The following is a 15,621-nucleotide window of genomic DNA, read 5'->3' as shown; positions in this document are numbered from 1 at the left end:
TTGATTTTGTTGGTTAGTCAGAATGGTGTGATCTTGTGCTGAAGAATTTGTGTTTATTAAATGAAAGATTAAACCATGAAGCAGGCACAGAAGACTGCCTCTCACTGTTCGAAATCAAGTGAAGACTACATTTCCAAAGCAGGTGTGCGTTAATCATCACTTCTCAACCAAGCAAACATTTTGTCCAGATGATAAAGTCAGAAAAGAAACGTTTTTAATGGATGAGTGTAGACTTGAACGATGAAGAAAAAGGACATTTCAAAGAGGTATTCTTTATAAAAATTTCAAATATATTTTATTCATTTACTTTTTTTGTAAAACAAAGATCTATTTCAGTAACAGAACTACTTACAGGTTAATAGGTTAGAAAATATTGTCAAAGTTAAATTTTCATCTTTCATTGCTACGGCAACAGTGTATTCAGGTACTATGTCTGTAATGTATGATTTTTGCTTTCATACCATAGAAGTTTAACTGAAGCAAATTTAAAAATTTAAGTACAAAAAACAGAAACATTTGAAGAGTGATAGTGAAAAAATAGTGAGTACCAGAGACATTTCAATCCAACATGGTTGGTTCTGTCCAGAGTCTCTTTCTCTCTCTTTCTTTCTCTTTGATTCTCCACTTGTTTTCAGGAAGATGTCTTCAATGCCTTTACTTCCGTCTCTCTCCAATTCGCAAAAAATATTCAAGTTTCCCTCTTTCAGGCCACAGAAACGGAACTGTACAAAGTCAGTGGAAGCATCATCCAGTCTGTCAGTCTTTCTCATCCCATCGGTCTTCTTTCCCAGCGGGGATAAAAGAAAAAAGCCCAGTTTTCTAATCATCTAGTATTCGTCTGAATTACCTACCTTTTACATTATTAAAACATACAGTTAAGTGGATCATCTACATTGCTCTGCTTTGATGTTGTTCCTGGGAGCTCTGTGCCAGTGTGTGCGTTGGCACATCACATAGCCCACAGATACTTTATCACTTCTCTCAGTTCTTTTTACACAGAAACAAACCTTGTCTTTCCCTCCATTTTCAATATTTCTATTTATAATCATTACACCACTGAGCATGTTTGCCTTCTAACAGTTGTTTGGGTTTCCATGTCTTAATGCTATCTAATTGATAAAGTTGCTGTCAGATAAGATTTAAGCGATTGGTTTTACTACATCAGAAGAAGATTGTTGAAGAGTTTTTCATTGAGTTGAAGGGAGTAGATGAAGTACATGTCTGTTTATGTTTGGGAAATAAAAATACCATCTGAAACTGTTACTTTCTGGGGGCCCTTGACAACCTTATTCATGTTAAAACTGAGAAAACAAAAGCTTCAGCACCCTTCAACCTCATGTTCGACTATATAAAGGACTGGTAACTGATTTTGAGGGGATCTGGAGTTCAAGGACACATTATTGTAATAAGAATTAGAATCTATATGGAATAAGGTGGAATGTGGGGAGCAATTGTGGATTCTGCAAACACTGCAGCGAACCACGTCACTGGAAGACGGTGTGGTAGGTGGGACACTGATGGGATTTCATGTACTTGATGGCGAACTTGAGCTCTTTGCTCTTCTTGTCCCACTTGTGAATGGACATGAGCAGCAGTTGCTGGTCCACTTTGCGGCCCATGATGAGGAAGTTGGAGCCCAGACTGTCGAGCTGGGAGCATGGGCAGTTGGCGCCATTCTTAATGTACAGGGTCAGTTTCTTCAGATCCTTCTTCCTCAGCACACCCTGCTTCAAAACTTTCTTCTTCTTTTGTGCTGCAATCAGCTTGCGGTCCCCCTTCTCCTTTTTCACCTCCTTGATTTTCATCTTTAGGGCTGAAGGAGAAGAGAGGGGTACATTTAAATTCAATTCAGCTTTTATCTATAAAACACAGACACTCACACCCAGAAGCTGTTTCTCCGTTCCCTTGTTACTTTGAGCAGCTGTGACATTTCTTCTTCCTGCAAGTCTAGCGCTGAGCTCTGTGCTTTGCCAAACACGCAGCTATTTTACACCTCTCCCGAGTATCATCATTTAGTCTTACCCGCAGTGTACAAAAACTGCATCCTGTGTGTGTTTGTATATCTGACTTGGGGAGAAAAAAAAACATAAATCAAACAGAAGACATTTAAAATTTAGTGTTAGTCTTTTAACGTGAGTGATAAATGTCAACCTCGACGGCTGGAAAAATGAAGCCAACATAGAGGTACTTAAACCTGCAGTTCCTCAAATGACCACTAGAGACTTGTCTTAAAAGCGAGTCAGTCCCCTTGGACCCCTGTGTTAAAGTGCCCAACTTTACAACAGAAATAAACATGTTTACAACTACGTATAAAATACTGTTCCCATCTCGATAGCTAATTTCCTCATTCATGACAACTGTATGGGAAGTGAAATTGTATATAACTTGTTTGTTTAAATTGTATTAAGGCGGCTTAAAGTTATGCATAATTAAGGGAAAGGCTGCTTTGAGTGACAGGTGGGTGCTGTCACAGGACAGTCCATGGCCCACCTTAGGTCTACCTCTTTTCCTACTTTCAGATTATTCAGGAGTCAGGAGGGCCACCACTCTAAGCTTCAAACTCACTTCTCTCTACGTCTTCTGTGGAAGATGTCATGGGGCGTTAGTGTCTAATATAAATCAGATCACAAGTCTTCTCCAGCAAGAGTTGACCGTTAAATGATGTTGCAGATGAAATTGTTGTGGAATTTTACCAGGTAAAAACCCAACTTAAGCATTTGTTCTTTTACAGCAACAGTAAGTCACATTTTATATTCGGTTAGTTCAGCTCAAGTTTGTCGTGCTTTTTATTTATTTATTTGTTTTTTGTGACTAAAGTCTACATCCAAATTAGAAGTCTAAAGCACTGATTACAGCATAAGTAATGTTGCTACATGGAATCACTATCATCTGTTGTCATTCCACGCTGGCTTATTGTTGACATCATTTTCCATGCGACAATCATGGGGACTGTAATCAGATGTAAGCTGCATTTCTTCTTTGCGTATTGCACCTCAGGAACAGAAAACCTCTGTGCAAGGTTTGCTTTACATGTGGAGTTTGGTTACAGCAAACTCAGGTTTATCAGGCTAATGAAGTTGTATCTCCCGTTGAGCTTCGTGTTTATAAGTTCGTATTTTTACGTGGTAAAAGATTAAATTTGGACTGCCAAGTGTTTGAGCGGGGAATTCTCAGGGTGAACATTTTGACAGGTGAAATTAATCATGGGTCGGGCAAAGGCGCAGGGCCGGTATGAAGCATCGCTATGTACCCAAGCCTGTTGGATGATCGCCATTTCACTTCTCGCCTGCTTGTCTATGGTTGCATAAACCCCCTCCCTCGGTACACTCTGATAGGTATACAGTACATGTGAAGTGATAGCATGTTCAAGAAGGAATGTGTGCGTTGAGCTGCCCTTCGTTCACATCCTGATTCACATCCAGCTCCTTCACTGAGAGAGTATGTTTATGCACTACGTTTGCATGCCTACATGCCTGAGCATGTGTGTATTTTTGTGAATGACAGCATTCATGTGTATGTATATGTTGAGTAAAGGTATGAAGGATAAAATCAACCACCCCCGCTTCATCTTAAATGCCCACCCATATTCAGTCATATTCAGCCATAAGTGATGCAGTGGGGCCCAGCGTGCAGCCTGGTCAATATCTCTGTGACAAGCCGTGCCCACATCTTTATACAAACCCACTTTCTTTAAAGTGAGCAGAGCGGGCGTAGAGGTAGAGGCAGCTGGAAAAGAGAAGTGCGCTGTCGTTTTGAGGAGAACCAGGTTTTTCTTTAAGCTAAACCTCCTCTACCAGCCAGGTGGAGGGCCAGACTCACATCCCAGCCCCCTTTTCTTTTCTACTCATGTCATTTGTACCGAGCTGCTGAATAGCACATGAAAGAATGTTGAGAGATCAGACATCAAAAGTAGAGTGTAATAAAGCGCAAAAATTCTCTGAGGGCGAACGGTGTCCGAAGATGAATAGGTGACAACATTCATGAGGCATGAGATCAAGCTGTAATCAGCTATCGCCCTACAGAATAACATTGTCGAGCTATTCTTGCCTTGATCTCTGAATCCATAAGTCACAGTTATCTTGCCCTCTCAAGTTGTTCTCTCTTGTTCTGTTTCATCCAGTCACATACATTCTTAGCCAATAAAATGTCTGTCTATGCTTGACTATCTGTTTTCCCATTTAATCATATTTCTTTCTAATGAACTGAAAGACTCTGTGTTTTGCTTTCTAATCCCCGAAACACCCGCATGTTAAAAGATTGAGATATGTAATCTAGCAATTAATCAGACAAATAAATATCTGTGATTTGGTAATGTCATGATTAATTATAGGGATGAGCCTCAGCTTTGGCTGCAGCACAGAGTGTGAGCAAGGTGCACAGAGACGTGCTTTGTTATTGCTGGATGCGATGTGTTGAGCGTTAATTTACTGTGTTATTTATAATGGGTCATGCTCTGTATACTCAGGCCGTTTTGTAGGTGTGGTTAATTGTGATACATTACAAAACGTCTTCCCTGTGGGACACTACAACATAGGTTTCAGTGTCAGTGTTGCCACATTTCATTTTCAATTGCATTCTTCTCGCTAATCTGTTCAGAAACGTAAGCGTTGCTCTTCACAAGTCACCCAAGGTTGTGCTGTTTTTGTCACTGTGTCTAGTTTAGCACTCAGATTCTTACGGCCAGAGAAAATGGAGAGCAGTATATCATTAACTCTAAACACTGGGGCAATAGTCCATGCAAGCAGAAATTCAGCTGCTGTGGAGTATGACGGGCCAAAAGCCTGGATGAGCAGAAATAATGGAATAATTATGGTCTGGCTTAATGTGCGGGTCATTACTGTGGTGAAACAGGAATGCTGGAAAGTAAAAAGTTTAGAAAATGGTGTTGAATGGACTTTGTGAACAAGAGGTTATTAAATTAATTCATAAGTTCATGAGAAGAAAAGGGTTACGCTAGCAGAGGGGACTCGTCCAACATGGGCTGCTACCTGTTCTTTGTCTAAATTTTGGCCACTCTTGACGAATACTGCTGTAATTACGAGATTAAACAGAAGAGAAAGAAGACGCAACGTGAAACAAAGAATATGTGTGTGTAAAGAAAAAATTTAAAGTGAATCTTGTTCCAAATTTTAAATAAGCAAGTTTGTGCCATGTACAATATCAGCGGTGATTTTGCGGTTTGTCCAGCAGAGCAGCTTGGACTCCATTGTTTACAATATTCTCAGTAGTGCAGCACATGTAGCAGAGCACAGGTCACAGCTGAACAGATGGTGGTACGGAGTCAAGTAGTGTCTTTATGTGAAATTGGTAGACAATTTGTGAAATACATGGCTAGAAAGTGAAAAACCTTTAATATTCCCTTTTCAGTATAACTCTAACATACTGAATGCATATGTACATGTATGTATACCAAAATCAGAAATTCATTGGCATCGACCCCAAGAATCTGTAAGAAATCAGGCTTATAATTCTACATCAAGCCTGTGGTGAAACATTTCGTTAACACTGTTACTGCTGACTTGTCATTCACGAACAAACTCATTTAAATTCAAGTTTAGCTGACAGCAGGTTCTTAACAAGCTGTGCATTGGTGTCAATACGTAGATATGCTGGTCTTACTCTTTTTTCTTTTCTCTTACTTACCAAAGTCACTGGCGCAGTAATGCTCCATGATGTTGTCTGCTTTCAGCTCATTGTCACATGGCGGGCAAACCTTCGACACTGAGGAGACAAAACATAATGGCAGCAGGCAGTCAGCAGATTTATTCACTTTTTACTCAGTCCTTGTGTTTCTGTGTCAGCCAGGTAAAAACTTAGCGATGTGAGGGGGATGGTTTCTCATTTAATGTGATAATCTGATGGCACAGAATTCCTTATGAGCCTAATAACACTGAGAAACTAATCTTCACCACAGCCTCGTGTCCGCAAGGGTAAGCATGACATAAATTTCATCATCCCCCCCGAGTTTGCGGGTGGCCCCTCTGCAGACACCTTCATAATTCATCATTAAAAAAATAGTAATTGAAGCAGTTGCTACTGGACATTAGAAGTGCTTTGAGTTATGCTTGCTTTCCACCGACTCATTTTAACAAGCAAAACACCACAAAAGCTGAAGAATAGTCGTTTGTTAGATGCTGCAGTATGTATATTGCTGCATTTTAATGCAAAAGCAGTGTGCATTAATACATAAGCTGCAGCAACATGTGCATGTAGCATGTAATTAGGACACAGCCTCTGATCTGTGAAGAAAAAAACAGAGACAACCCAAAAAAAAAGAAAAATAATTGGTCATATCAGGAGCCTATCTTCTATGACTGTCTGTTTTCTAAATGTAGCGTTAAAATAAAGAGCGATGATATCAGCTGACTCCTGGATTAGTTCTGAACCAATTTCATTTTTCTTCCTTCATCTTTTCTCATTCCTGCATGTGGAGTTTCTCTCTTGCTTTTGCCCTTCTTCTCCTCATCCATCCTCATTTGCGCTCTCGAAGTATATAAAGCTTTGGTTTTTAGAAATCCAGCATACAGTGCATCTAACAGTTTTCAGACTTGCAAATCTGCAGGGTTTGTGTGCAGCAATACTGTGCCCGAGCACTTCCTGTATAGACAGTCTGGCTCAGCGTAGCGTGGCTAAAGAAGATCAAGCCCAGCTAATAGAACAGCCCTGTGTGTCCGGAAACGTTCACCACACAAACAAGAACGAAATAGGTCTTTGGGCTGCAGAGTACTGTGTACAGGGTTTCTGTCTAAAATCCAATGAGGATGGCTTAAACGCGATTTTGACAGGTTTTGAAATTATTTTTGTTTGGCTTGTATTAACTTCAGTTTTAATCTGAAATGTATTTTTGAGAGAAAGTGTCTTCATCGTTTTGTAACATAAAATGTAACAAGAACAGAACCACTAATGCAAACAGTGCAGCCCGGTCAGTTCATAGGAGCACAAACAGTTAGTGGTGTTACAACATCTAGGGGTGACGGGTTAAAATTGTTTCAGGTAACCAAGTGCAAGTTTGATGTTGTCTGCCTTGAGAACAGTGCATGTAGGTTGAAGCCTGTTGAAAATAACAAATTCTAAACCATACACACCTTTTACAAGAAGAGAATCAACTTAAGAACTTTGGGTATGAATCCACTAGAGTTGCGCTGGAAGTCAGAACACCATAAAGTCACCATATAAAGCCTCCAACAAACACCTGCCATTACCCAATATTGTTCTGTTTTCACATTCAAAGGGAGCGTCTCAGATCTGGTCTCACTTTACACTTTAACATGATTTCCTCCAGCTCTGGTAAGCGCCCTCCAGACTGTGTTTGGATCGACGCCAACATTAAAAGCGGAGGTGCTCAGGACTTTACACACGGTAGTCCTGGAGAAAATAAGCACTTTACAGTTGGAATTACAGGTTGTCTTCAAAGCATCTTTTAAAAAGTCTTAAATTGAACTTATTGAGAGCTGCAGGAACCCCGTGTTAGTCAAGTGCACTGAGCAAAAACCAAAGCCGTGTCGGTATGAAATCGTTAAGCCCTGAGCACTTTTGAGGCACTTATTTGCAGCCGCCCTCCTCTTGTCAGAGGCTATTTGCTGCGGAGCGAATACACAGGCCAGCAGACTGACTGATGTTTGCCCTGCAATTACACCGGAGAAAATGTTTTTTATTCTGGCCGTTGTATATTTTGGTGGTACAGGCGTGGTCTTGGCCGTGCAGAAAGGTAAACGCTGTGGCAGGAGCTGCTGAACATGGTGAAAAGTGATTCAGTACACAGACGCAGCCAGCGCTCAGGCCACACAGCAACCACACATTGTGAAACAGCGAGGGGAAACCGAAGCAACAAGTTCCGTTTATTTTTAACTCAAAATTTATGGTCACGCGTGCTTTGCTCAAGAGCGTGTTTAGCCTCACTAACTTTGATATGGGACTTTGTGATTGTTGCTGTTGTGCACCCACACAGTGCAGATAGACAATTAGAGAGAGGACCCTACATGAAGCATTTACTTTCAACTTTTTTAAAGTTTTGCTTACTGCCAAAATCTGACTTGTGTCTATACTTCCACATGTGCATAGCTAAGAACTGGCAAAACATGCTCGGAAACGTGATTAATTATCCCTGTTTACTGATTAAAATAGTCGTTCTCACCTATGCCAGTTATATATCTTTCTGTCAGAGGCTTCAAGTTTCATCTTTCACACACATACACACACACACACAAAACCAGGTCATTTTCTCTAAAGCCTCTTCAATATAAATCTTTAATATGTCAATTACCACACAAACTCTATGTAATCCAGAAGAGGCTACTTACAGCCGTACACATCTAATATCAGTTCACAGAACAGAGCCCCGGGCCAAGCGAGGGAACAGGGTATAATATTAGAAAGGGTCAGAAGGGAGAGAAGGATGTGGTATAGAAATCTTCCCCACACCACATATATGCACCTACAGGGCAAATACGATTAGAGACGACTCGTCTGAAGGGAAAACAGCACCGAGCCTTTGCTGAGTAAGCAGCCTTTTTCCAGGACGACTGCTTATAGAAGAGCTAAATTTTTCTGTCATTCACTCACCACAATATCCAAAATATATTCTCCCCCCCCAAGAGCTCCCTGTTCTCTCTCTTTTCCTCTGTGACTCCCGATCACAAACACACACTTCGCACAGTGCAGCTCCTGGGTTAAAAGTCAGGGTTCAGAGGTTATCACCCCAGCCCAAACCTCAGCGTCTGGCCAGATAATGAGAGGGGTCAAAGTTCAGCATGCTTCGCTGCTTGGGTCGTGGGGAGGTGAACCCCCTAACCACTGCTGAGTGTATGTATATATATGTGTGTGTGTGTGTGTCAGAGGTAGTTGAACCATGTTCTTGTAGAGTAGCTGCCAGTTTTTTCTCCTCCGAGGGTTCCCATGCTTTCACAGGCAGGAGACCTGCGAGGCCCTACAGGGTCAGGCCTCTAATTGTCTGGTGCTGACATGAAGACTGGGACAGGAGCATGGACACACACACACACACACACTCACACACACACACACACACACACACACACACACACATCAAGAGAAAAGAAAACTTCTCTGGATTTGTCTGTTTTGAATGATTCCCTCGAAGCTGCTCCGTCTAATGCAGACTCCGTGGTAATTCATTCTGGTTTCACAGAGGTGGTATGTTGGCAGGAGGCCCGGTCGTGTTAATGCCAGAGCATGTGTCAGGAGAAAGCAGTCCCTCCATGAAACTTAGTTGAGCTTGGACCCAAAACCGCCATTTGGATGCCGCTGAGAAATCACTTAAGCAACGACTGCCCTCATCTCTGGTCTCTGCCGGGGGAATCACCGTCATGTTCTGCTGGGAGTCACCGCTGCGTGGCTCTGTGTTTTTCTTTCCTGGACACATTTCTACTCAGCAAATATTTTGACATTAGATCATTAATGTATTTTTTACCATCATTTCAAAGCAGGTGATTTTTTTTTTGGGGTTTTTTTTTGCCATGGGATTAAATTGTGAAAATGGTGTTCTTGCTCTGGTTGATTTTGGACTTGGCCTCTTGTGTGCTTCTTTTGGCTTTTGCACGCTGGGTTATAAACTTAATTACAGAAACTTTAATGTTCCCTATCATTGTGACGAATGTTGTTGTCTTACAGAGCTATTGTTGTGGAGCATGAGGAGGCTGGGAGTCGATGATTAAGGATAAGAGGAAAAGGATGATGGGTGCAGGGTGAGTAAGGAGGTGGTCTGTTGGAAAACCCTGTTGTTAATCTTTAAACAGAAAGCCAGAGTGGAAATGGTATACGGCAAGAGTCCAACAATTTAACTGCACAACTTCACTTAGTCATAGCTCCGAGGTTAATATCACTTTCTCCATTTCAGTCTCTCTGCCCCTGCTGTGTCTTTTGTTTCCCGTCCCCCCCTCTCACTGTCTTTCTTCTCCTGTTTTACATATAACCTGGAGTTCCACCAAAGTAATTTTTAACAACTTGGGCAGCCTGAATAACAAAATGCAACAAAATCCCAAACGAAATCTCCAACAAAAACATACTAATCTTTTTTGATGTGAAAAGCCATTTGTAAAGTAATTTCGGAAAAGAAGGATGCACGAAGAAGTGCCATTGTGGACGAATGTAAAATAATATTTATCCTCTGTGACCACAGTGATGAGATCATCATTTTGAGGTAATTAGCTGGTGCAGTAGGAAATTGCTTACTGCATTAAATTAATTTTGTATAAACACACGACATAAATTGTGGTCATCACTAAATCACTAAAACTGCAACAACACCTCAACTCTCGAAGGACTCCATTTGTCATTTATGTGACATTTAAGAATCTCCTTAATTTATTTCAAACATGCAGTTGGAAACACAAACGCTGTAAATCATATTTTATGTTGGCAACACTTCACAAATTTGCTTGAAATCAATTTTCCACTTGGGCGAAGTTTTAGTTGCAGTGCAAAGTTACATGCTTCTGTTCGCTCTTTTTTTTTTTTTTTTTCCTTTTGCACTCTCTCAAAGACACACATGTATCTTCACACCAAAGACAACCTGATCCAAGAGCATCGTCATCCGAGTCCCTGACATGTCTTGTACGTCTTCTCTTGCAGCCTGAGCATCACGGTGACTTTTATGGGAAGAGCGTTCAATTTAAAGTATGCACAGGTCACTATCTCATGCCTCATTTGGAGCTTTTAAGTTATGAGCAGCAACACTTATGACATAAAACGGTACTGTGCCGCAGATGAAATGCGGCGTGTGATTTACGTCGGAGGGCCTAACATCTGTTTAAATGCAGCATGCAGACGGACAGAGGAGGACTTAAACATGGTCCACAGGCAGCCCCGAGGGGCCCCCTAAAACGCAGCACGCTGCTTGCCTCTGTAGGAATCCTATACAGAAGAGAAAATACATTCTCAAAAGGCCTCGGCAGTCTTCCATGCACAGAGCATTGGATCACAATTTCCTTTTCATATAGCAGCCAGGGCCACATGAGTAGTGCCCATTGTGCTGCTCTGGACCTGACAGTGCTGCCTGTCTCCTTTAGCATGGTTGTAACTTACACTGGTCACATCACCAAGTGCGGCGAGAACAGAGACAATATCCTTCACACCATGCAATTTCATAGACTTTCACTGGACAACATGCATATTATCTTTTGTGCAGTTTAGGTTATAGAGTCCACCACAGGCTCTTATTATCGTAGCTGTTGATTTACGGATACTGACAGTAGCTAAAGGTAGCATCATTAAAACCATAAGGTGGAGTGGGTGGGTTGGCATTAACTCTGCTCGGCCTGACAGCCTGAACTCAGCTGGCCTTTTCTGCTCCCGGGATGCCTCGGCACTCTTTTGTCAGCAGTCTGCTTGTCTTCCCCGGTATAATATACAGACTTGTGTTTCAACCTAATCACACCCCATGGGCTCCTGAAACACACACAGGCACAAGCGCCAACAGCATGAATGCACACACACATACACACATGCCAAAAAATCATCTATACGCACAACCTGAGCTCAGGTGGTGGTGGAGTTCCTCTCAGTTTTGGCTGTGACAGAGAGGTGGAAAGTGAATCTAACTCTGTACTGTTAGTTTCCACAGGAGTCCTCGAACCGTGCTATGCCATGTAATTGCAGAATAGCTCAGATAGCATCGGGGCCTCTTGGATGGGGAGAGCAGCAGGTAGAGCGGGGCTTCATGCCCGTGATTGATCGAACTCAACAACATTCACCAGGATTACCGCACGAGTCTTCATATGATCCCGTGTAAAGAGAACCGTCAGTGTCCTCCAATGAACACACAGGGTTCCCAGGAAACCCACTTCTAAGAGTTCTTAGTTGAAATTCCTCTTTATTATTGCTGGCTGCTTTGTGTGTGTGTGTGTGTGTGTGTGTGTGTGTGTTTGTCTGTGTGTGTGTGTGTGTTTTAGAGCCAAAAGCTTGTCCTTAGGATGGCCTCATCGGCACATCTGAGAATCTCTGGTTCGTAGCAAAATGTCAGTAACTGTGCCTTCGGGCTAGAAGTGATATGGGTTCACTCTCAGTTTCAAAAACACACACTCACACACATGGACACACACACATATGCACATACAAAAACAAAAATGCAATTTTTAAACTTCAGCATTGTTATATTTTTGATTTTTTTTGTCATCAGATTCTTTAAAACTTGATTTAGTCTTTTTTTAGTCTGCCTAAAATTGCTTAATAACAAAGATCCCTCGACACATTTGCATTGATGTCGCGCCACTTTCTCTGATCTCAGATCATTATTTGATTAGATAGAATCAACAAACACTTGCCCGTTTGAGGATGTGATAAATGGAGTTTAAGCTGCCTCCTTCTCAGTGAGCATGAAAAAGAATGAATTATGGCTCTGCAAACCCAAAATGTCACATAGTTGATACCAGTCCTACAAAAACAGAACAAAGTGTTTCCCTAATGGAACAAGTCGGTTCTGCGTTTATTCACCCGAGAATCTTCCAACAAACTATTCCCACTTTTTAAAAAAATGATGATAGATGGACAGATGTCAGTAAGCTGTGACCAATGTTGATAAAAAAAAGCAAAGACAACAGACTGACAGGACTAGAACGATGGTTTTGGCATTATTGGCATTCGCTTCAGTGCTTCAGGAAATCAGTCTATCCATCCAAGAACAGCTCAAGTAAAGAAATGAAATGCTAACATGCAGAAACAGGAACAACCAAGGCAGATTTGGCAATAAATGGTTAATGGCGAGTAGTGGAGTAATGTGAATAATAAACCGTTTTCTTGGAGTCTTTATTGAAAGCAGAGAGGCGGACGCTTCTTATTCTGCAGGAAGCAGCTTTTCTCCTCTTTTATGCGCTGTCTGCCTCTCTTTACTCTCCCGCTTCCCTCTCCTTTCACTCCTCTGCATTGGGCTCTCTCAGGGACAATCAGACTTTAGCGATTCCCATTCTCTGCCTGCGTCTCTTGTCCTGTCATGTCGACTAATTAGTGGGAGCTCAGTAATTGGCCTTCTAGCTAATTGGCCTGCTGGCTGCCAGACCCAACAATGGCCCGAGCAGACTGGGACACAGTGGGGACTGTCCCCCTCCACTGTCTAAAGACTCTCATCAACTCCCTCTCTCTCCTCGTGAGCGCTGACTGCTTTTGTGAAGAGGCTGCTTAAGTAGCCATGGTGCACACACACACACATACACACACACAGGGTCAGATCTACACACCTATTTCTACCTATTTAGTTCCCACTCACTCTCTCAAAGCTCTCTATTGGCCCATCTGTCACCCTTCTCACTCATCGCCCGTGACAATATATATATATTTCTATATCTTTTTGGTGTGAATGAAACTCTCTCAGAAACTTTAGTTATTGTATTTTTCCTCTTATTTCATCCATCTCGTATTGATTTTGTCATTTGCTGACACTCTGCAGACCGTCTTGTGAGTTGCACGCACTGAAATAAAACATTCTTCCTCCACTAGGCTGATTGATCAGCTGCTGATGGACGTCTACTGATAAATCTGTGCGTGCATGCATGTGCGCGTGTGTTACCTTTTCAGTTAAGATGTGTTTAACATCACAGCCCATTTATCTTAACTCAGGGAGCGATCTGGCTGCTGGAGTCTCTCAGTCTCCCTGTCTCTGTCAGTCTGTTTCTGTCCCTCCCTGAGGCGTATGTGGACGGAAAGGAGCCGTCCTAAACTGTCCACTTACTGGAGAACTTTTCCCCTGTAGCCTCGACCTGCTCCTGTTTCTCTCGCTGACCTCCTCTGGACAGTCTCTCACTTAAACTTCCATGTGTCATAACTGCAGTGCAGGAAAACATATGAACCTCTCAGTTCACAGACTCTTACTGTGTCTGACTCTGCAGGGTTTTGACACTCAGCTGTTTAAATAGTGTTGTTGGTGAAATAAATCAAAGTCCTGAAAGTTGCACTGCAGGAAAAGGTGGATTTATTCTCTTTTGATGGAGTTTTATCTCAGCATTTGTGTCTGCACATGTCAAAGTAATGTTCAGATATTTTTCTAATTATTTTATCTTTTTTACACATGTTCAGTTCAAGGTAATTGCTCATATATGTCACACAGTATAAAACATGTTTGAGACAGATTATTCAATCAGACAGTCAATCAATATTACAAGCCACAGCATGCCTTTTTATGCTGAGAAGATTTTCAAACCTTCATTGAAGTCATATTTATTGATTTATTACACTGGCTGCTGAGCCTGTCATGTGATATTATGAATTAAGAGAGGACATTGAAGTAACGGTTTGTGCAAAGTGTTGCCAGAAAAACATTTTACCAGCTGCTATCACCATCAGTAACTCCTTCAAGAGCAAATTAAAGTTTTTCCACTGTTGGGAACTTTTAACCTGTACGTGTGTAGATGCATTTGTGTGAGGATTGGCTTGGATGAGTATATGCACACAGCTGTCTTACCTGGTGGCAGGGTTGCGTGGTTCCCGGTGAACTGCATGGGGATGCAAAGGTCGTTATCAATGGGGAACTTGTCGCAGGTCAGCATCTCTGGCCAGGGGAAGCCGTAGGTCTCCATCACCGGAGCACAGCTGTCCCTGACAGCCTCGCAAAGCGAGCGGCAGGGATAGATGGGCCTGTCCAGACACACCGGTGCAAACAGCGAGCACAGGAAGACCTGCGTGTCAGCGTGGCACCGTTTGGCCAGGAGGGGCACCCAGCTGCCCGCCTGCTGCTTGACTTCTGGCATGGTCTCATGGTCCAGGAGGTTGGGCAGCCTCATCTTCTTGTAGCCCACATTGTGGCACAGGCGCAGGTCAGCTGGTATGTCCACACACTGGGGCTGCTTGGTGTAAAAGCGGCCATTGTGGAAGTTGTCTGACTGCCAGCTGTAGTAGTCGTACTCATCTGCGGCCGAGACGGTGAGGAGGAGGAGGAGGAGGGAGAAGAGCGACAGGCCCAGTGCCAAGCTGAAGGAGCCCTGGGTTAATGCCCACCTGGGGCTCTTTTGTCCGTGTGCCATGCCTCTCTGAGTTCAGACCAACAATTCAAGAAGGTTGTATCCAAAGTCTCCAAAGTGACTCAGTGAAGACAAAATGCTGGGAGAAGAGAGGAACAAGTGGGGCAGGCGTACAAGCTGTAATCCCTTTTTTTTCTCCTGAGTATGGATGCAGCGGATTGAAAACAAAAGTGTTTAATTCCCTTCTTCCCTGGAGAGACAGCCCTCTAAGCCTCCCTGAAACACCTCCCTGTGTGTTTGTGTATGTGTGCCTCAGGTAGTGGAGTGGGGAGGCAGCAGTCAGGGCAGGGTGAGCACACGAGTAGGACTTCTGATTTTTCTAACTTTCCCTGTTCACAATTTCTCACTCTCCTTCCCTTTGCCCTCTCTCAGAAGTGTCTCCAGCCCTCCCCTGCTCTCTGTCTATCAGTCTGTAGCTGTAATGAAGAGTACCTAGGTTTTAAGAGGCAGTGGTGGCTGCTCTCCTCAGCTGCCTGCCCCCTAGCAGGCTCCCAGACCATTCACCTTCCTACTGGCCTCCCCTGGACTCACTCACAACAGCCTCAGCCAATCACAACTCCGGGGGGAGGCTCCCACCGGCCTTCAGGACACTCCTTCTGCCCCTTATTCTCAACAAAACCCCTCCTCTAGAACAAGTTAACAGGAGAGAGAGAGAGAG

General features: G+C 42.8%; 1 protein-coding gene across 1 annotated transcript; it reads right to left on the bottom strand.

The window, feature by feature from the left end:
- Window positions 1–269: 269 nt before the first annotated feature.
- Window positions 270–15,349, bottom strand: sfrp5 (secreted frizzled-related protein 5). The gene is made up of 3 exons (XM_008279757.1): window positions 14,408–15,349; window positions 5,644–5,721; window positions 270–1,813 (listed from the first exon to the last, which is right to left on the bottom strand). Exons 1-3 carry the CDS (start codon window positions 14,964–14,966, stop codon window positions 1,485–1,487), a joined length of 966 nt encoding a protein of 321 aa, XP_008277979.1. The 5' UTR covers window positions 14,967–15,349; the 3' UTR covers window positions 270–1,484.
- Window positions 15,350–15,621: the final 272 nt, after the last annotated feature.

The sequence above is a fragment of the Stegastes partitus genome, unplaced genomic scaffold (assembly GCF_000690725.1).
Source record: "Stegastes partitus isolate 25-593 unplaced genomic scaffold, Stegastes_partitus-1.0.2 Scaffold169, whole genome shotgun sequence".
NCBI lineage: Eukaryota > Metazoa > Chordata > Actinopteri > Pomacentridae > Stegastes > Stegastes partitus.
The sequence above is the reverse complement of the archived record's forward strand: the minus strand, read 5'-3'. Positions and strand labels throughout refer to the sequence as shown.